This window comes from Carassius carassius, chromosome 6 (genome assembly GCF_963082965.1).
Source record: "Carassius carassius chromosome 6, fCarCar2.1, whole genome shotgun sequence".
In the NCBI taxonomy this organism is placed as follows: domain Eukaryota; kingdom Metazoa; phylum Chordata; class Actinopteri; order Cypriniformes; family Cyprinidae; genus Carassius; species Carassius carassius.
The window spans coordinates 3,435,839-3,456,117 of NC_081760.1; the positions used below are offsets into that span (position 1 = coordinate 3,435,839).

General features: G+C 36.0%; 3 protein-coding genes and 1 long non-coding RNA gene across 4 annotated transcripts in view; 2 read left to right on the forward strand and 2 right to left on the reverse strand.

Moving 5' to 3' along the window:
- The first annotated feature begins 130 nt into the window (after window positions 1-130).
- On the forward strand, window positions 131-7,737 carry LOC132142241 (protein NOXP20-like). The gene is made up of 13 exons (XM_059551956.1): window positions 131-204; window positions 1,124-1,414; window positions 1,514-1,598; window positions 2,704-2,885; window positions 3,071-3,205; window positions 3,355-3,507; window positions 4,244-4,370; window positions 4,809-4,894; window positions 5,000-5,209; window positions 5,710-5,849; window positions 5,931-6,003; window positions 7,001-7,051; window positions 7,204-7,737. Exons 2-13 carry the CDS (start codon window positions 1,130-1,132, stop codon window positions 7,327-7,329), a joined length of 1,653 nt encoding a protein of 550 aa, XP_059407939.1. The 5' UTR covers window positions 131-204; window positions 1,124-1,129; the 3' UTR covers window positions 7,330-7,737.
- Window positions 7,738-7,887: 150 nt separating this feature from the next.
- On the reverse strand, window positions 7,888-8,753 carry LOC132141812 (uncharacterized). The gene is made up of 3 exons (XR_009433928.1): window positions 8,675-8,753; window positions 8,142-8,192; window positions 7,888-8,038 (listed from the first exon to the last, which is right to left on the reverse strand). It is a non-coding gene; the product is annotated as an uncharacterized LOC132141812 (long non-coding RNA).
- Window positions 8,754-9,234: 481 nt separating this feature from the next.
- LOC132141813 (uncharacterized) lies at window positions 9,235-13,593 on the reverse strand. Its single transcript, XM_059551477.1, has 8 exons — window positions 13,483-13,593; window positions 12,129-12,326; window positions 11,552-11,956; window positions 10,664-10,771; window positions 10,429-10,509; window positions 10,300-10,347; window positions 9,766-9,813; window positions 9,235-9,601 (listed from the first exon to the last, which is right to left on the reverse strand). Exons 1-8 carry the CDS (start codon window positions 13,559-13,561, stop codon window positions 9,525-9,527), a joined length of 1,044 nt encoding a protein of 347 aa, XP_059407460.1. The 5' UTR covers window positions 13,562-13,593; the 3' UTR covers window positions 9,235-9,524.
- A 2,097-nt stretch (window positions 13,594-15,690) lies between these two features.
- The window catches only part of LOC132142243 (kelch-like protein 5), a 55,180-nt gene continuing 50,591 nt past the window's right edge, over window positions 15,691-20,279 (forward strand). Inside the window, exon 1 of the mRNA XM_059551960.1 lies at window positions 15,691-15,803. The gene's annotated coding sequence lies outside the window, so the exon portion shown is untranslated. The remainder of the gene's footprint in view (window positions 15,804-20,279) is intronic.

Here is a 20,279-nt window from a genome sequence, read left to right on the forward strand (position 1 = left end):
TATACTTAGCACAGTTATAGTTGGGAGTAGCATTTAACTGCAATTTAACGCGAGGTGTGACTGGAATTTGTGCACTTATGTATTTTCCCGTGTGCCAAAAGTTCAAGTGACGTCACCGTCCACAGCAGCACGCAACCCTGCTGCCGACGTGGCGCGAGCTCGAGCGGAAGAGTTGCGCGAGCGCGACTGTCATCAGCAGAACTGGTGAGAAAGGACGAGCCCATGAATAAACTGTATTTCAGAAGCAAGAAATAACACGTATGTTAGGTTTGCATGTGTTTATTTTATATTTTAGCGTTATGCCTCTCTTTATAGCGTACTTGCATTTGTCGCGTTTGTTGTTATTATTTTGCCTGTCGTTTTTTTAAAGTTAAATTTGTTTGTATTGTTGCTTTTCAAGTGCTCGCAAAGTGTATATATAATAAAATTATTCAAATAAATAAGTTCCAATAAAAAAGACATATATAACTTTGAAACGAATAAACGATTTATAATCAAACATGGGCGTTTGATCTCAGCTAGAAAAAATACAGTCTTTAAAATCATAAAACTATTGTATAGAAACTGTAACGTGTAACTTGACGTATAGAATCTGCTTTATTTTATTTACTGAACGTGTATTTACAAACTGGAGTTTTTAAGTGGCTTGTACGTGTATAAAACAACCAGTAGATGGCGCTGCAATCCGCATCAAACAAAGGCGCTTGACAGTGCTGCACCATTCAGAGACAGCTCTGTTGACTGATGTGTCTGTGCTTTTCTGTTCACGCACGTACATATACAATTGGTGTCACTGTATTCATATTATATTCAAGGTATATATTAACACCCAGTATGTTCTGCATGCACATCAACTTATATCTGCATTTTTGAGAAACGAGTCTCACAGCAACATATTTTAAAATGTGACTTAATATTTCACAAGAGCAGCATAATTCTTCTATTCACTGTGCTCGTGGTGTGTTTTGCTAATCGTCTGTGCCATTTACAGTTGTAATTTGCAAACCTTAGTCAGAGCTCAACTGTCTCTGTGTTTCGTCACCAGTTAACTCGTTGTCAGTCACAACCTGTCATGGCCAGCTGCTTCACTTTGTTTGTTTATCTCTCTTTTTTTTTTTAACAGAGAACCATGTCGCAAGACGAGACCTTGGAAGACCTCGCTACAAAATCTCCCCCTTCCCTCCAGACAACTGTCTCTGATGAAACTGCAGCAAATACAGATGAGAACCCAGCGATATCACAACTCTCACGAGACACATCAAGCCCTGGCTCAACCAATGTGGCTGCAGAAGAGCACTGTACAACTAAAAGTGTTGAAATGAAGCATGTACATCCATCAGAAGAAAAACCTGAGGGACAGGTGACTGAATGTGTGGATACAGATGTTACACAGGAAGAAGTGCAGGGAACAGAGGTACATTTAATAGGATTGATCCATGTTCGTGTCATGTTACAAAATCCATAAATCCATCTTTTGTGTGTATTTTTCGACTGTGTGGATGCATGTTATCAGTGCCTGGATGAGTCTAAATCTAAAGGCTGGAGTAGTTGGGGCTCCTGGGGAAAGTCACTTCTGACCAATGCTACGTCCACTGTGGGTAAGTCACCATATGAGGCTGCCATAGTAAACCATACAGTAGATGCTTCCACAGTTAACTGTAAGATAACATCAATCAGTGTTTTTGTCACATTTGAGCATTTGGGTTGTTGATCTAGCACAGATCAGATTCTGTTGCATGCATGCAAACAAAAATACATATGAGATTTAATGTTTTGCTATCCAATTCGTGGCAACTAAAAAGTTTTTCTAAATTCAGTAATAAAAACGCAATACTGTTCAAAAGTTTAAGGTCGATAGATACAATTTTTTAAATAATTTTAACACAGTAAAAACAATTATGATATAATGAAATATATATATTAAAAAAAGGTTTTCTATTTGAATATATTTTAAAAAGTAACTTATTCCTGTGATGGCAAAAAAGAATCACTCCAGTCTTTCCTTCAGAAATCATTTAAATATGCTGATTTGATGCTCGTTATTATGAATATTAAAAATAGCTGTGCTGCTTAATATATTTGTGGAAGCCTTGATCCTTTTTTTTAAATAATATTTTATATATAGAAAGTTTAGCATTTATTTGGAAAAAAAAACAAACTCTTATAACATAAATTAACTGTTATTTTTTATCAATTTAATGCGTCTTTGCAGAATAAAAAGCATTAATTAAAACTTACTTACCCCAAACTTTTGAACAGTCTTTTTTTTTAAATTTTGCAATGATCTCAAATGATCTGTTTTATCATTCATGCCATCGGTGGGACCAAAGTAAAGTGATTTAAAGTGCATTACTGTATGCACATTTTCCTTTTTTGTTTTAAAAAAAAAAGTAAGGTTTCTGGTGATTGACAGCACATAAGTTGTATTTCTTAAATTTACAGCATACAGAGCAAAAATATCATATTAGATGGGATTCATAAAAAAACATGTCAGATATATAATACTAAAGGGTTAACTTCTAAATGCTGAAAGTGCTATTGTCAGCTCAGTGTGTCTTTGTAGATGTTATTGTCACAGTTGTGTGAATATAATCTATCTGGACGATAAATTAGATTCAGTCAGTATCTGTTCTGTGCATTAGGCCTTGCAGGGTAAATGCAGCCCTAAAGCTGAATGTTTTTCCATCCTTTGGTTGTCCCTAGGTCAAGGGTTAAGCTCTGTAAAAGAGAAAGCAGGCGTGGCATTACGGATCCGGCAGAGCTCATCATGTGAGGAGGCAGAAGAGGTCCACGAGCATTCTGGGTCAGAGATGACAGAAGATGTTCATTCGGAGCGGGTGCACAGAGGAGTCCTGTCAACCATCAGCAGCGCTGTTCAGAACACTGTGAGTCTGCACATGTGTGGAACACCAGGATTTACCACATCACTGAAATGTAGCAAAATCAGACCCATTACTTCAAATCTGAAGATGCTTCTGAGATATTAATGAGTCTCAGTTGACCTCTTGTGAATGGACTACAGAACAATTGTCACGTTCATACAAATGTTTTCTCCCTCTTGCTTTTTCAGGGAAAGTCAGTAATAACAGGAGGCCTTGATGCTTTGGAGTTCATTGGAAAGAAGACCATGAATGTCTTGGCAGAGAGTGACCCAGGTTTTAAAAAGACCAAAATACTGATGCAGAGAACTGTCTCACTGTCTCAGGTTAGATGGTCAACAAATGCTCAATTACCATTTCTCACCATGATTATTGGGTGCCTTCAACCATCTTACCTTAGACACGGTGGTTTTGTTGGAAAATCCTGCCGAGTTTTCAGTATATGCTTGTGTGCGTATGCTGTATTTGTCTGCAGATGTTAAAAGAAGCAAAGGAGAAGGAGAGAGAGAGACTGAGCAGTCAGATGGTCACAGAACCAACCGCCCACTATGGGATCTTGTTTGATGATTACCAAGGCTTGTCTCATCTTGAGGCACTGGAGATACTTTCCAATGAGAGTGAAGGAAGGGTTAGTAACACACACCATTAACACACACCTGTAATACCTTTTACTAATGTAAAAACAAGCTGAAATACTAATGTCACCAGAAATACATTTCCTTCCAAGACTGTCCTACATTATTTTAGTGCTTTGTCTAACAACAATATGATTTTTCAGAATGTTTTCTTTTTTTCGTAGTTGTTTTATTTCGTATTGCAAAATAAACCAATGAGAGCTTTATTTTGCACTAGTTGTAAAACTGTACAGTTTAACCACTATTACATAGCTACTTATCAAATACATAAATAAATGGACATGAAATATTAATATGAATTTAAATGATCTTATTACTCATGAAGAAAGAGACGGCTGAGTGGTACTATTGACATGAAACTAGCATTCACAAACAAGCCTTAGTTTGGTCAGGTATTTTTTTAAAGATTGTAACATATTTATTTTCAGCAAAGATGGGTTAAATTCATCATAAGTCACAGCAAAGATCAATTTGTTTTCCACATTAGAATGATTTCTGAAGGATCATGAAGACTAGAGCAATGATGCTGAAAATCCAGCTTTGCCATCACAGGAATAAATAACATTGTAAAATATATTAAAATAGTAAACAAAGTGTAATAATAAAGTTTAAAGTGTAATAATATTTTACAATATTACTGTTTTACTGGATTTGTGATCAAATAAATGCAGCGTATCTAATAAGTTAGACTCCTTTCCTCTTTTCATCCTGTTTCTCTCCTTATTTCAGGTGCAGGAATACTTGTCCTCTTTGGAGGAGGAAGATTTGGAAGTTCTGAAGAAGGAGCTGATTGCAATTAAAGAGATCTTCATCACTCATAAGGAGGAGGAAGCTGATGCCGCCTCAGGGGAAAACGGTGATCTTTATTCACAAATTCAGTGTTCCAGTCCACTCTGTGAGGCTTCAAATGGCAAAACATAATAAGACAAATCCAGATCATCTCAGTCAAATCCGGACAACAATCAAGATCCTGTGCTCGATAAATCTATATTACAATTTGTGCATTAATGTAGATTAATCAGGTTAAATGGTCACATTCGCAATTTTAATTTTAAAATGCAATCACAGATTTTGATTAGTTTTATAATCTACGTAATTATTTTGACTATGAAATGATTTTGTAGGCTATAATTCTGATTGAAATCACCAAGTGTCTGAAAACCCAATATTAGCAAATCTCAATGAACTAACATTGATTTGATACGACAGGCGACAATGTCAGAGCACTATAAATATTTCAGTCCTCCTCCGTTCTGCCCTCGGGTATTAAACTTACGTGATCTGTGTGTTTCAGCTGCTGATGGAGAGGAGTTTGTCAGTGTTCTTACTGAGCTACTCTTTGAGCTTCATGTTGCTGCAACTCCAGACAAACTGAACAAAGTACAGCCACACATACACACACTGCATATCCACATGCAACACAAATGTGTACCTGATCTCTCCAGCACACAAACACAAACGCTAATCACACCCCGTGCCTTGCAGGCCCGTATAAAAGCTCATGATTGGGTGCGAGAAGTGGAGCAATCCCGCCGCGATGTCAAGAATGTAACAGAGGAATTAATAGAGGAGAGCTCCACCGCTGGCCCTGAACCAGAAAAGGAGGAACAGAAAGACAAAGAAAAGATAGAGAAGGGAGAAGAGGGAGAGAATGAGGAAAGTAATGCAAAGGATGGATACTCAGAAGCTGTTGAGGTGAGAAATGCTTTCGAGTGCGTTATCAAGTCTGAACGGTGTGCTGCTCAAGAGACATTTCTTATTACTATCAATTTTGAAAACGCTTGTGCTGCTTAATAATTGGAAACCGTGATGCATTTATTTCTTTGATGAATAGCATTTATTTGATGTATAAATGTCTTTACTGATCAGTTTAATTTGATCCTTGCTGGATAAAATTATTAATTTCTTTCTTCTTAAAAAATACAATTTGAATATTTACATTATTTTTATATGTCTCTGAAAGAAGTCTCTTATGGGCATTTATTTGATTTAAATACAGTGAAACGGTAATATTGAGAAATAATATGAATGCCTAACATAACTGCTGTCTATTTTGATTCATTAAAAAATTGTGACAGAAATGTAAAATGTTAAGCAGCCATTACTTCAGGCTTCAGTGTCACGTGATCGTTCAGAAATCATTCTAATAATTTGTGTATCATTATGTAGTTAACTGTGTATGTGTGTGTATGTAGAAGGTGTATATGTCATCAGTGGGCAGTCTTGCTGAGGTGACCGCTCGTAGTATAGAACAGCTACACAAAGTGGCCGAGCTGATTTTACACGGACAAGAGCTGGAGAGGCCAGCCTGTCAACAGGCCAGTATACTGGTCAGGTGAGTTCCTCAGCCATTTCCGTAAGATGTTATTTGACAAGTCCTTTTGTTAGCTGTTTCGTGACTGTTGTGTGTGCTCAGGTTAACCAGTGCCATGTGTAAGGAAGTCAAGTGCCTGGCCCAAAAGTTCACGGACACATTAATGGCTGTAGGGGTGAGTCTAACTGACCTGAGCTCAGTTCATTCTGAAAACATTATCCATGACATAACTAACCCTATTTAATTTCTTAATGGATGTTCCTAATTTTATTGTGAACGATTCATCAGTTGATGTTCTTGCCAAGAAAACAATCATTTGTCTTAATCTTTTAACAAAATGCGATAACTTATGGCTCAGCCTCTGAAATAACTTTCAGTATTTAGATGAAATCACCAAGCCCTTTCATTTTGACTCTCCAACCACCTGCCATACAGAGACATTTCATGAACCAATCATTTCCTCATTGATGTCTACTCTGGCATAACACATAAAAAAGTAAAAGACCAAACAAAACAGATGTCAAAACAAAATTTAATCAGAACATAAGAGAAATGCGCTATTCCAAAATTATATATAAATATATATGCTTTATTAGGCATTATATAATGGTGCAAATGCCGGTAATCTGCCTGCTGCAAACCTTAGTAAACGATCTTGCATGATTCATTCACTCTCCTCTGAAAAGGAAACTCCTAAAAATGCATATGCAGTAAGGTGAACCACAAATATAACTGTCCACACCTTTTTTTTTGCTAATTTTTCACTTTGGCAACTAGCCGAAATAAAATGTAATTTTGCTGAAATTAATAAAAAAAAAAAAAAAAAAAAGACATAAGCAAAATTAATAAAACTAAAATAAAAACGTATAGGGGTATAGTATGTACTAATATGGTATATTTTTTATATACCGGTAGTATATGAATAATGATAAAATAACACTGGGTTGCTCCAAACTTAACCCCAGATAGTTTACTCCATGGAATGGTCCCCAAAAAAATGCTGTAATACTGTGATATATAAAATGTGTATACATAAACTGTGTATACTGTTGCTTTTGATAATATATATGTATATATACTGAAATAAAATTAATAAATTATCTAATTTTTTGTTCTGAAGTTTAGATTTAACATCCATTTGTTTTTTGTTTCTCTATTTTTTGACCCTATAGAGTCAGAGAAAAGCAGAAGTAACTCTTCTAGTGGATAGAGTGATGCTAGAGGTAAAACTGATTGTGATTATTATTATTTTTTTTCATAATGCACAGCTAACAAATGAGGAGACTGCATTAGGGGCCTTGATGTTGATGATTAGAATGACTGTAGTTAAGATAATGATGACCATTCATCACTACACCGTGTCTTGTTTCCCTAGGGCTGTAATAGCATTACCTACGTTCACAATGCATTCCAGCTGCTGTTACCTGTACTTCAGGTCTCGCACATCCAGACCTTCAGAACGGCGGTCAAGCCAGCCCCAGAACTAGCATCCACAGAATAGTGCCCTCATTCTGTTTGTGTGTTTTTGTCTTAATTTGTCTGTATCTGTGCTTTGTGTTTGGGTATGTTGCTTAAGTATGAGAGCTTACATGAAAAAAGTGCAATGCTAGTCTATATATAGACTCTTACACTGAGATAATTGGGAAAATAAGATACTGAAACTCCTAACTTATTTAGGAAGCTGCTTATGTATCATACTTCTTGATACTATGTCCATTCAAAGTTACTTTACAAAAAATGAAGATGATTAATTTTGTGTTGTATTGTCTGAGAAGATTGGAGGTGCCACTGGCATTCACCTAATAATAGCAATCAATCATACACCATTACCAGTTTTTGTTTTGAATAAAACGAACCAAGAACATAATCTGTAATTTAAATAACAGGAAACTAAAGACTGATATTCTCAGTACTTTGTGGTTCTTATTCAGCATCTCTCGTGAAAATATTCAGTTCTCACTGTTTGTGGTTACAGATATTTGTACGTCGAATGTACAAGAGAGTGGACCTTTTTATATTAGCAAAATTTTGAATTCTGAATGATGTTTTGCTCTGAAGAAAGCATGCTCAAGTTAACTGGTCCCTGTCGTGTTGTAAATAAATACGTCTATTTAATAAAGTGCCTCTGCTGTTTATCTTAGATTCAAATAGTTAAAGCTCCACATCGTCTTCATGACAGGAACAAGAAAAGCTTCGATGATGCAGATAAGCTGGAGATGGAAAAAACAGAATGGATTGCAAACATGTCAAATTAATACTGGTTGCTTCTACATAAATCATTTAGAAACTGGAAACAGTCACTTACTACTGTACTAGGTGGTTCACAGTTGCCCTGATGTTGGAGCTGGTTTGACTTTTTAAACTCTGTAAAAAGAATATTTATTTTAAAACTTATCTTGTAGAATTCTATAACCATGGCAACATCAGACAGCCAGAAGGCCATCTCTAGTGTAATTTATTCTGCCCTGAGCAACATACTGGCATCAAATCATCAGCTTGTGTGATCATCAATGTGACCGGATAAGACATTATGCAAGATCCAAAAACTGTTTCAGGCTACACTGGAGTGGCATCAAAATACTAAGGGTACAGCATCAGAGTCTAGTGTTACATCAGCTGATGGATGAAGAAATCAGTGAAGACAACTTTTTGAAGTATTATTTTGCTTTGTAAAGTCTCTACTTACATTGAATTTATTTGACTTTGAATACATTGAATACATTGACTTTTGAGGCATTTTTTATCCAAACTAATAAATTACCACCATTACAGAGAGGAAACAATACACATCTTTGATTTATAATTTTGATTTTCATGAAGTGCACAGTTTGTTTTGTTTTGTTTACCTTCCTTTGTTATTGAGACGTTACAGTGCCCCTCTTCCTCATCTTCATTTTTTCTCTTCTTAATCTGATGAGGAATCTGGAAACAAATTTTAAGGAGTTTTTAAAATAATTTTATTTATTTATTTTTTCAATACGTATAGTTTTAAAGTAACTTTACAGTTAAAAATAGTGCCTTGTAAGGCATTAACATGGTTGTATTTAGAAGATTACAGCTGGCCAATTTAATGTGAATAATGCTATAGTCCTCTGAAAGTACTATGTTATTTTGATTTGTTGATTTAAAGAATATGTAAAGGTATTGTGCATCCCATTCATACCTGTAATCTCATAGATTGGTGACAATCCTAAAAGATGAGAGACAATTATAAAATATTAAATACACAGACCGTGACTCTATAAGGGAATATACTGGAGACTAAATACAGATACAATTAATACAGTCTCATCCAGTATATATCTACACACATACATTACATAGATTGTTGTGTACATGTGTGTGTGTACATAGTTCAACCAAAATTGTAATTTTCTTAAAGCAATCAAAAAAAGAATTAGCAGAATGTCTGCTATTACATGCAATTAAAGCGAATGATGACCACAGCCCATGGCACACAAAGTTATCTTATTGCTCCAGAAGAGTCACACATGTGCTTTTGTGTCCCTTTAGAGCTTGCCGTCCCCTGAACCCCATTCACTTTCATTACATGGAAATGAACAGCACGGACATTCTCAAAACATCTTTATTTATATTCCACAGAAAATGAAAGTCACCTGGTTGGAACAGCGTGAGGTGAATAAATGATAACAGAATTTTCATTATTAAATCAGTTCCAGGACACTTCGCCTGTAATTATTGTGCTCTGTCACACTGCATAAAAATATCCCAAAACTTACTTCTCTTGATGTCATCTACCTTCAGAAGGTTTTCTGGGAAAGTATAGATTGAGAATTAGTGGTCCGGAGAATTTCTATTCAGGTAAGGAAACTCAGTGCTGGTTAAAGATGTAAGGTTACTTCACAGCTTTGTGATAAAGCACAGATCTCTTCTGGGTAAAAAGAGTGCAGAATGATAGAACAGGTTGTTTGTTTACCATCTGTTCTGTTCTCCACTGAAGAGATCTGAGAGAATACACCACCATCTGCAGAGATGAAAGAGACAGCCTGAAATTTATCAGCCTTTAATAACTTATGAAATAATTTGAAATATAAAAATGATATAAAATAGGACGCACAATTCCCAGTTATTAGCAATCTACATGTATAATGCCTTGTCAATATTTCCAGTTTCCTATATCTAGTTCACTTAATCAACAATTCTTTACTGGACACTGAAACTACTAAAACTAAAAATAGTACTAACAAAAACATAATCACACACACAAAAAAAGTATGCATTAGTATAGTTTTGAACATAGTTTTTATGGTAATACAATGGTAGCCTTCATGGCAGTCCTCCAAGTTCCTTGGACATGGCATTAACTCAATGCCATGGTATCAGAGCACCTTCTGATATCATTTCTGTGCCACGGCACTAGTACTTTTTGATTTATTTACACAAACAAATAATAGTTGCTTTAACAAGGACACATTAGCCTAGCAATCATAAAACATAAACACTTGCCTACCACTTATGCTGCATATTGCTATGGACACATCAGGGGCATCTCTCATTACTGAAAGTAAAAATAAAAGAATTAATCAGCGCAATCATTGAAAATATTTGCGACTCTATTAACTTTTAAAGTGTCTCTCACAATTTCCTTTTTGTTTCCTGAGCTCTTTGAACTGATGTCCACTGGCTGAATCAGGCACAAATGTGGCCAAGTGGGACTTTCCTGCAGAGAGAAGACCAAAACGAGATAGATCTGTATAGATATGCTTATGTCCAAATGCATTGTGAATTATGGATTCCAAGTTGAAACATTCATGATGTGCCCAATGATGGGCTGTTGGGCTTGACTAGATTTGTTTCGTTGAAGTGATACTCACTCTGTTTTCTGCTCTTGAAGATCAGACTGCCCACACTCACTAGTGTCACCACAACCACAGTCAGTACCAGAGCAAACCACACCAAAGTGATCACACACCACCGGCCAGCTGACAACAAGGAAAATGAAGTACAACCGCAACAGAAAACTTAAAAGAGAGAACGAGTACAGCATAACATGAAGAAGACATGAAGAAATAATAAAGCACATAACAATACAATACTTAAACATCAGCCGTTTACACTATTCCCATGACTTCTAAGTCTTGCCAAGTTCCTCATACAGATAACCTTGTATGAGTCTGGCAGTGTGCTGTCTGAAAGGATTTGTGGTTTTGGATGAGTCAAGCACTGTGAGTAGACTGGCTTGATGTATGGCTATAATGTATTTATCAAACGTTAGGTTGAATTATGAAGTCCTGCTGTCTATTTCCATGCCCGAATCAAAAGACAGGATAAAAGACATTCTCAGCTCTCCTTCAGAAGGAATTTATGAGGGAGGTAGAGAGACTTGGGTGAGAAGGAGTCAAGTATGTTTTGGGAAAAATATGTGTTTTAATGTCAGAATGAATATATATCATATATCAATATATCAAACATATACAATACAATATTGTAATACAGTATAATGGAGGCCCAAGGATCTAAATGTCTGTATGCATGTATATCTTCTTCCTGTTCCTCACATATTTGCTGTCTGAACTTTTGTCCTGAAACGTAATCATTAAATAAAAAAAGTAAAAATAAAAATTGGAAATACTAAAAATGCAATGTTGCTTGCGAAGTTGAAAAGATAGACTTAGACTTAAGGTCAAGGTCAGGTTTATTGTCTTTTGTCTTCTGTGTAGCATAGAATTGTTGCAGACAACAGTTTTCTGACAGTTTCTCACCTTTTCTTGTTTGTGTCGCTGATAATGCAGCAGATCTTGCTGTTTCATTTTGCTCTTGGTAGTAAAAGAGGAAACTGCTGCTGTTTGGTTGGCACTTCAGCTCATCTGTAAAAGCTGTTGCTTGGAAAGATAGTGTAGTTGTTTTGAGCGAAGAGGTGGCTGGGTTTGCAGAAGTAATGGTTTTTAAAATCGAGGTGTCTTGTATTGGAGTGCTGGTGTTTTCATGCATAGTTATGTTCAGATCTGGACATTTGCTGTTTTCTGGAGGGAGGTAGCAGGAGAAGAGTCTCTGGTCATTTTGGGGTCCAGTGTACAGATCAGTGTTGTTGAGAAACGCATACACACTAATGTTCCATCCAGAGAGATTGCCTGCCTTCATTGCCAGTACCACTTTCACATCCATTTCTATGAAATTTCAACATGCACACAGTTACTATTATTTTTAATACTGTAGACAATTACATAATATAATATAATATAATATAATATAATATAATATAATATAATATAATATAATATAATATAATATAATATAATATAATATAATATAATATAATATATTAAAAAAACATTCCACCTGACTCTGAGGTATTGTTGTAGAGAAGCTGCAGATCTATTTCAGTCTTACACAGATACCAGTCTTCATGTGTGTGTTGACTGCTGCCATTTATCTTTTCTGTCACACATGGAGGGTCATCTGGAGCACACACCTGTGCATCATTTTCAGGAGTGCAAGGGTCAAACAGCTCACAGATAAACTTAATTTGAGATATTTCTGGGAACCAAAAGAAAAAATCAAGAGGCTCTTTAGATTTTAGTAATTTAACACACATTCTCTTTAAAATGCAACACATTCTGTGTCTACAGTAAAGGAAATTTAAAGTTCTTAAACCCATGTTCCCAACATTTAAGTTCTTAAAGGGGACATCAGATGCAAAATTCACTTTTACGTGGTGTTTGCATATAAATGCGTCTAAGCGGTTGGACAAAAGCCACCCTACAATGATAAAAATCTATTCGCTGCTATTCTTTAAAACCTAAAAAAACCTAAACAGTCTCAAATATCAGCGTTTTGATTTTCGGAGAAGTATGAAGTCATACAGTTCAGGCCTTGCCCAGGACCATTGGGGGACTGTTCTGTATTAGCATATTTCCATCGTCAGCCACCTGTATGCTGTCTGCCGTTTCCTTAACATTTGAGCGGTTGTAGCGACAACAATATGTCTAATAAGCAATGCAGGTGTTTTGTAGTTGAGGACACAGTGGATTAGTTTTGTTTTTAATGGTAATGCGAGGGGCGGAGTGACCAGAGCTCATTATCATTTAAAAAGATATATATATTTATATATATTTATATATTTTCTTTTTGGGGAGGGGGGGGGGGGGCATAAAGTAAAAAATATCAAGGTCATGCAAATGTACAAGATATAAAGATATAATAACTTAAATGTAAAAAAATAACAATATATATAAATATATATATATATATATATATAAATATATATATATATATATATATATATATTTTTTTTTTTTTTTTTTTTTTTTTTTTTTTTTTTCGGTATATACTGTATAGGCTATGTGCGTGTTTGTGCACAGAATCCAACACACACACACACACACACACACTCTCAGTGGTTTTTAACACCCCTTACCATACCATGTCCAGACCACAATGATGTAGTCACCTGTGACAGATGTTTTAATCCAGTTTTAAGCTTCAATATTGTTGGAACAAAGACATACAGAAGGTAAGAATGCACATTCCTCAAAAGACACTGAAGTTTCATGTGGTCAATCTTAGGAACATTTAACAATCTTTGCTCTGAGCTGCACGTGCGCACACAAACCCACACTACTGCCACATTTCCCTCCCTCATGCTTGCTTAAACACACCAAGCCATCTTTCCCCTCTGTTTTTTTTTACTTACCTGGAAAAAACTCTGGTAGACACAGGATTAAGGTGAGAAAGAAGACAATGCTGAGTTTGAAGGCACCTGATCTCGTCATGGTAAAAGACTAAGGTCACCCAACCTCTGAACTTGTTGGAAATCTCACACAACCTCACACCTCACCCTTTGGCTTTTCCAGATGTTCCACGTTCAGTTTGAAATAATCCTACGTATTTATTTTATAGACTTTTTAGTGTCACTCCTTCACAACTCCAATACCGCCTTGATTACATGATGAAATACTTTACCACTTCCTGTCTGTCTTCCTGTTTTGTGTCATTCTGAACACAGAAAGAGTAAAGAAAGCCATTTCAGGTTGTTAATGTGTTTGCTTGTCTCATAAGGATTCAAATAATGTTAGACCTTATTATATTATACCATAATATTAGTGTTTCCCATCCTGTTTTGTCTTCAGCACTACTACTATTGTTGCTGAAGTACTACATTATTGACATCAAGTGTGGTCAAGGGGGTAAGTAAATAAAAAATGCTTCTGTTTCCAGGTACCCTCTGCAGCACACATATATAAACTCTTGGCAGAATGAGTGTGTAAGGCTGCGTGTCATAGAGCCTGAAGGACATTCCTGCTGCAAAGCAAACAGATTTGATCAGGGACAGGAGCATCCAGTTATCATGGCAGGCCAGGAGGAAGGTTCTCATCAGGACCCACACTGGCATTAGGAGAGCTCTCAGCACCAAACACTTTATCAGCATCATCCAGCGAGCCAACTGTGGACTTGTGCTGCATTTAAACCCCTTGAGCTTTAGTGTTAAAACTCACACCATAACATGAGGAAAACACTTTACATTTTTTTTAATGCTTTTGTAACTCTCAATGCTCACAAAATCTGTGTTTATTTGATAAAAAAATGGTAATATTGTGAATTATTATTACAATTCAAAATAAATATTTTCTATTTGAATAAATCTTTAAATTACATTTATTCCTGTAATGGCAACGCCTATTTTTCAGTATCACATTCAGTGCATGATCCTTCAGAATTTATTTTGCTGATCTGGAGCTCAAGAAATAACTAATTAAACTAATAATTAATTTAATGCATCCCTGCTAAAAAAACAAACCCCAAATTATATGGGTCTTTTCACAAGGAAAGGATAAATTAATGCATGGCAACATGTTGAAAGACCAGGATTAAACCTGTTAAAATCAAAGTTGTATTAAAGCAGTGGTTATTTTTACTGACAACCAATACAGCATGTGAAACTTTAATATTCAATATTTTATGTCTGAAAACACTAATTATTATAGAAATTACATCATTCTCAAAATGGGAATCAGATGTTTTAAATCTGTCAATCGAGCTCTACACACTCCGTAAAATAAGAGTTTGTGTGTCCTGCTCACTGTCACATGCAGGTCTTTGAGTTCAGCTCTTGTGACCTTTATAAGAGAAGCCGGAGAAATGTATTCATGAAGGGTTTTTACTCATTTGCTTTCTCTTTCAAATGGATGAATGATGATACTCCCTCTGTTACCCATCTAATGATCTCGACTGCTGCATCTAGTAAGATTTATGCATCTAAATGTCATGAAAATAGTTTTTTTTTAAAGGAAAAGTCAATAGAAGTTACTTTTTTTATAACCAGTTTCTAATTTTGCACATAATGTATTGAGGATTTTGGAACAACAGGCTGGATAAGTAGACCTACTTTCTTTCTTTCTTTCTTTCTTTCTTTCTTTCTTTCTTTCTTTCCCAACAGTTATAAGCAAGCCTTTGAAACTACTGTAGGCTATATTAAAATTATAAATAGTCTTATGTTGACAGTCTGTGTGCCTATACTGTATATGTGTCCAGTGTCCACTAGGGGGAGACACTGTCTTTCACCCCTAAAAGTGTAGTAAAGATAAGAGGAGCGATTATTGGAGTATGATTAATTGAACAGTCGCGAGCTCCTGAAAACTTAACTACATTATTAATGAACTGTTTTGTTACACAATAACACGTGCAACTTTAAAAGTGCATTTTTTTGTATTTAAATGGACATTCATAAGTAAACTAATAAAAATAAAATAATCCCCCTTTAAATAAAGTCAAAATGCTGTGAAAGTCAACGTTTCCAAACGAGTTTTAAGAGTTTTTTTTTTAAATAAAAAAATAAAACAATAAAATCAACTTAGAAGGAAACGCAGTTTCAGGGCTCTATCTTACTCCACGCCTTTTCATACAAAAGTGAATCACGCGGTTATAATCAGAGTATAAAGGGCCAGTCACTGTTCAGCTACTAAATGTGCAGTTTATGTCCGAAATAAGCGATAAGAGCAGCTATTAACCCTCCAGGTAAGAGAGCACATTTCATGCGCTGGGATGTGTTTTTTTTTTTTTTTTGACAGCTGAAGCCAGTTAGAAATACGTGCAGACAAGTTCGCAGACAGTTAAGCGGTTAAAGGGAAATGAATCAGCCCATAAACGCTTTTAAAAAGCGGACTCATTCTGAAGGAAAGCACGGGGTTCAGATTGGCCTGCGAGTGCTGATAGTTTTGATGGAAAGAGTCGATACATTGATGAACTAAAAGTAGTTTCACATGCAAGACAATTATTTCCTGCTCTGTCCGGCTATTCTGGCAAAGGAAGTAGGCTACAGAGAGGTGGCTTTCGTTGATACTCAACAGGAAACGAAAGTGTTTGTGTAAACTTCAGTCTCGAGCAGATGTCTTCACAATGGCAGGCAAACAATAGAAAAGCGTGGCGCATAGAACATGCATGTAGTTTTAACAGCTTCAATTTGGTTGAGCTGTTTTAGGATGTTTAAATGTTTCTTTTAAAAAGAAGGAAATCGCTGAATCTGTTGTCGTATTATCTAAATAGACACTGCGGACTATTCATAAAGACTAGAGGCAAATCTCTTGTTATGCTGTTTGTTAAGCTCTGGATTTCTTGGGAATATTTTTCTATAGATGTTATAAACAGAGTCTCGTGTATTTGTGGGTACATTAGTGTCATTGTGGACAGATTTCAGGTGGACTGATTTGAGCAGGAGATGAGGAAAAGAAAGCAGATGTTTACATTTAGTAAGAGATACACCCAAGCCCAGATTTTCACATGTTTTTAGTTAATTAGTGTCTTTCAATGACCCAGCGCTAACTTAGAGCAGAGAAACAACAAGAATGGAGATTATTTGCGTTTATTCGTTTTTTATCCCCTGTTCTTAATTGTGTGCCCCTTGTTTGAGCAGTAATGATTCTCCTCTTGTGTTGTTATCCAGATGCACTGCACACTGCTAGGACACAAACAAAATGTTTGTGTTTTATACATTAGTGGTGGGTATTTAACTTTAAGTCACCATGAAATCAAAATGTATTTTTTTTTATGGTATATTGTAGTGTTTATTATAAATGATTTATACAAGTGCTCTCGTAATCTTCAATTTACGCATCACAATTTGCATGCTGTCCCAGTTCTGACTTTTTTTCTCAGAATTGTAAGATATTTGTTTTTTTTTTTGTTTTTTTATGTGTTCTCAGAATTGTGAGTTTATATCACGCAGTTCTGACTTTATTTCTCAGAATTGCGACTATATGTCTAGCAATTGTCATCACAGTTTTGACCTTAACTCGCAATCGTGAGTTTGTATCACGCAATTCTGAAAAAAAAGTCAGAATTGTGAGTTTGTATCACAATTCTGTGAAACAAAAAATCTGAATTGCTAATTTGTATCACCCAATTATGAGAAAAATTCAGAACTGTGAAAAAAAACGTCACAATTACCTTTTTTATTTTTTAATTAAGTGGCGGAAACGGGCTTCCATTCCAATTTCCATCGAGTCGCAATTGTAAGTTGCAAGTAATCCGCTGGTGTCTGAAAGTGAGTTTTGCCATTTAAATTGTTATAAATGTCTTAAATGTTAATGTTAGCTGGTAGCTTGATACGAAAACACAAAAAACACATTCATAAATTGAGTTGATCTCTTGCTGAGTCAATCAGCAGATCATCGTTAATGGACAAATTATGTTAAATTCTGTGCTCTAGAAAATTATCTGATTCCAGTCTTGTGGCAACAGTCTGGGAATGGGCCTTTTTCAGTTCCAGCATGAAAAATCAGATATGGGACAAAAGATGATGTAAGCGGGTTGTCAAAAAATCGGATATAGTCAGAAAATCGGATTTGGGCATCAAGACCTGCAGTGTAAATGCAGCCTTAGTGTGCACAGGAGCATTTACTGGGGAATATCACGCAAATGCACGTATCCGATTCATATCCGATTTATTACCACATATGAATGAGGCCTGAATCCGATCTGAGAATATCGGAATCCATGCGGTTTTTTCCTGCTTACACGTTCACCGGTCATATCCGATCTGTGCCACATGAGAGGAAAAAATCGGAATTGGGTCACTTGAACCATGCAGTGTAAATGGGCCAAAGAGTGGTCTATATAGAAATAGTTTACTGAATCTGGAGTAGAACCTTGACTAGTCTGTACAAAGCTCAGAGCTGGACCTCACTGAACACCTTTGGGGTGAATTGGAATGCAGACTGCAAGCTAAAGGCCCACCATCCAGCACAGCCAACATCAGTGCTTGTCTTTACTGTGTCTGAATTAGAGCAAATCCCTGCTGCCGTGTTCCAACACAGTGGAAAGCCTTAGTTCCCAGAGAAGTGGAAGTTCTAGCAGTCAAGCAAAGAAGTTGTTCTTATGCCAGTGGTTTTGAGATTCAATGTCAAGCTCATGGGCGTAGTGTTTGGGTGTCCACATACTTTTAGCCGTATGTTAGTAGTAACTTAATCTACGTTTTTTTTAAACTGTTCATCCTATCATCCTCAGAGCTCCTCGGGATTTGTTGATTTCTCACTGTGTCTGTCTGTGAAAAGAGACATTAATAAGTCATAGCAGATGAATTATAGATTGAAGTGAATACAGCCTTGGTAGTTCTATATAAAGGATGGACTGCTGGATTATAACATCATTGTGAAATGTGTTTATAGAACACATGCATTGAAAAGATGTGCATGATTTGAAGTGTATCCTGCGATGTGACTATCGTGGATTCGTACATCGCGATATCGATGCTTAAACGACACATCGTGCAGCCCTAGTATACAGCATGCTTTATTTTTTATTTATAAAACATTGTGTTACTGAATTTACTATCAGGTATTATTTGATTTGTCATCCTATTTTCTTCTTGATATAGATATATCTATCTTACTGTTTAAAAGTTTGGGGTCTGTATACTTTTTAATGTTTTTGAAAATCTCTTATGTTCACCAAGGCTGCATTTATTTGATCAATAACACAGTACAAATAGGAGCCTAATGTAGTGAATTATTATTATTATTTAAATTTTTGTATTTTCATTTATTTAACAATTTTATTTATAACGTTGAAAATCTGAATATTCAGCAGCCATTGCTCTAGTCTTCAATGTCACATGATCTTCAGAAATCATTTTAATAGGAAGATTTGGTGCTCAAGAAACATTTCTTATTATTATCAATGTTGAAATCTGTTGTGCTGCTTAATATTTTTATGAAAAACGCAGTACGTGATTCTTTGATAAATAAGTTCTAAAGAACAGGATTTATTTGAAATAGCCTTTTGGGACTCTACTGTCCCTTTACTGTCCCTTTTGATCAATTTAATAATAATAATAAAAAAACATACTGACCTCAAACAAAGCATTTCTTAACCTCTTACAGTACACGTGGCTTCATAAGCCATGTTTATTTTGTCATTTATTCTGTCAGTGTTGCAGCACTGGGGAAAGAAATGGAAAAGTTGAATCTCCAAAATATGAGAAATAGCATCCGTTGTGATGTGTCTTAGTTATCTCATCATAACTTTAACTAGCAGCCCCTGCTCTGCTAGTTTCCTTCTGATCCTGTACGGCTGCCGCTAACACTGGACAGATGTGCAGCCATTATGGTTCATGTATTCCTCCATGACAGCTCTTGACTAATCTGTCCCAGCGGGCTCCGCTCTGCACCTCTGCTCTGCGTGTTACATACAAAACACTACCTAATGCATGCGTTATTATTCAGCACAAACTGCCTGTTTCAGTGCTTGCTGTTCAGACATATTGTATTCATGCTAGTATTTTGGTTAACTAAGGCATTGTTCTCCAAAGTTTGTCTTCCATCTTAGAAGTTGAGGGGTTTTATGCAGTTTTTATTTCATGTGCACATAATTTGCTTGAGTGGTTTTTATTCATAGGTCACTGCAGCAGTGGATGTACTTCGTCCTCTGGAATCAGATTCATTCTCTCTCTCTCCCGCTCTCCCATTTTCTCTCTCTCTGATCAATTCAGCAGGCTTTAAGGTGACCTTTGTGGAGGAATGTCGGTGTGTTTGGCCCTCTGCATTTGTTCAGTCATCAAAAAGGTGGTTCAATACAGCTGATACAGCCTCTTTGCATTGCACAGACTGTATTTCACAGGGCAATCTCAGACTCTGTGGCTTTCTTTATGAATTTTTTTTTATTTTATGGATTTCTTCCTTGTCAGGGTTGGGTTGAAAAATGCAGCCCTGATTATTGATGCACAAATTAAGAAATTCTAAAGATGTTTCTCAGACATTAGGCCTTGTGGTTAGAACATATTCTTGGAGAAATGGTGCTGTGGTTCTCATGCAGGCAGTGCAGGTTTGAATCTGGCTTGCATTTCCCGATACTGTTCTTGCCCTCTTTTTGTATTCTTTTCCTGCATGTAATATTTACAAAGATGGCAAAAAAGTGTGGCAGTAAGCAGTTAGTGCATGTGCTCCACAACATTGAGCTTTGGTTCTCGTGTGGGCAACTTGCATTCAAATTTGCCTT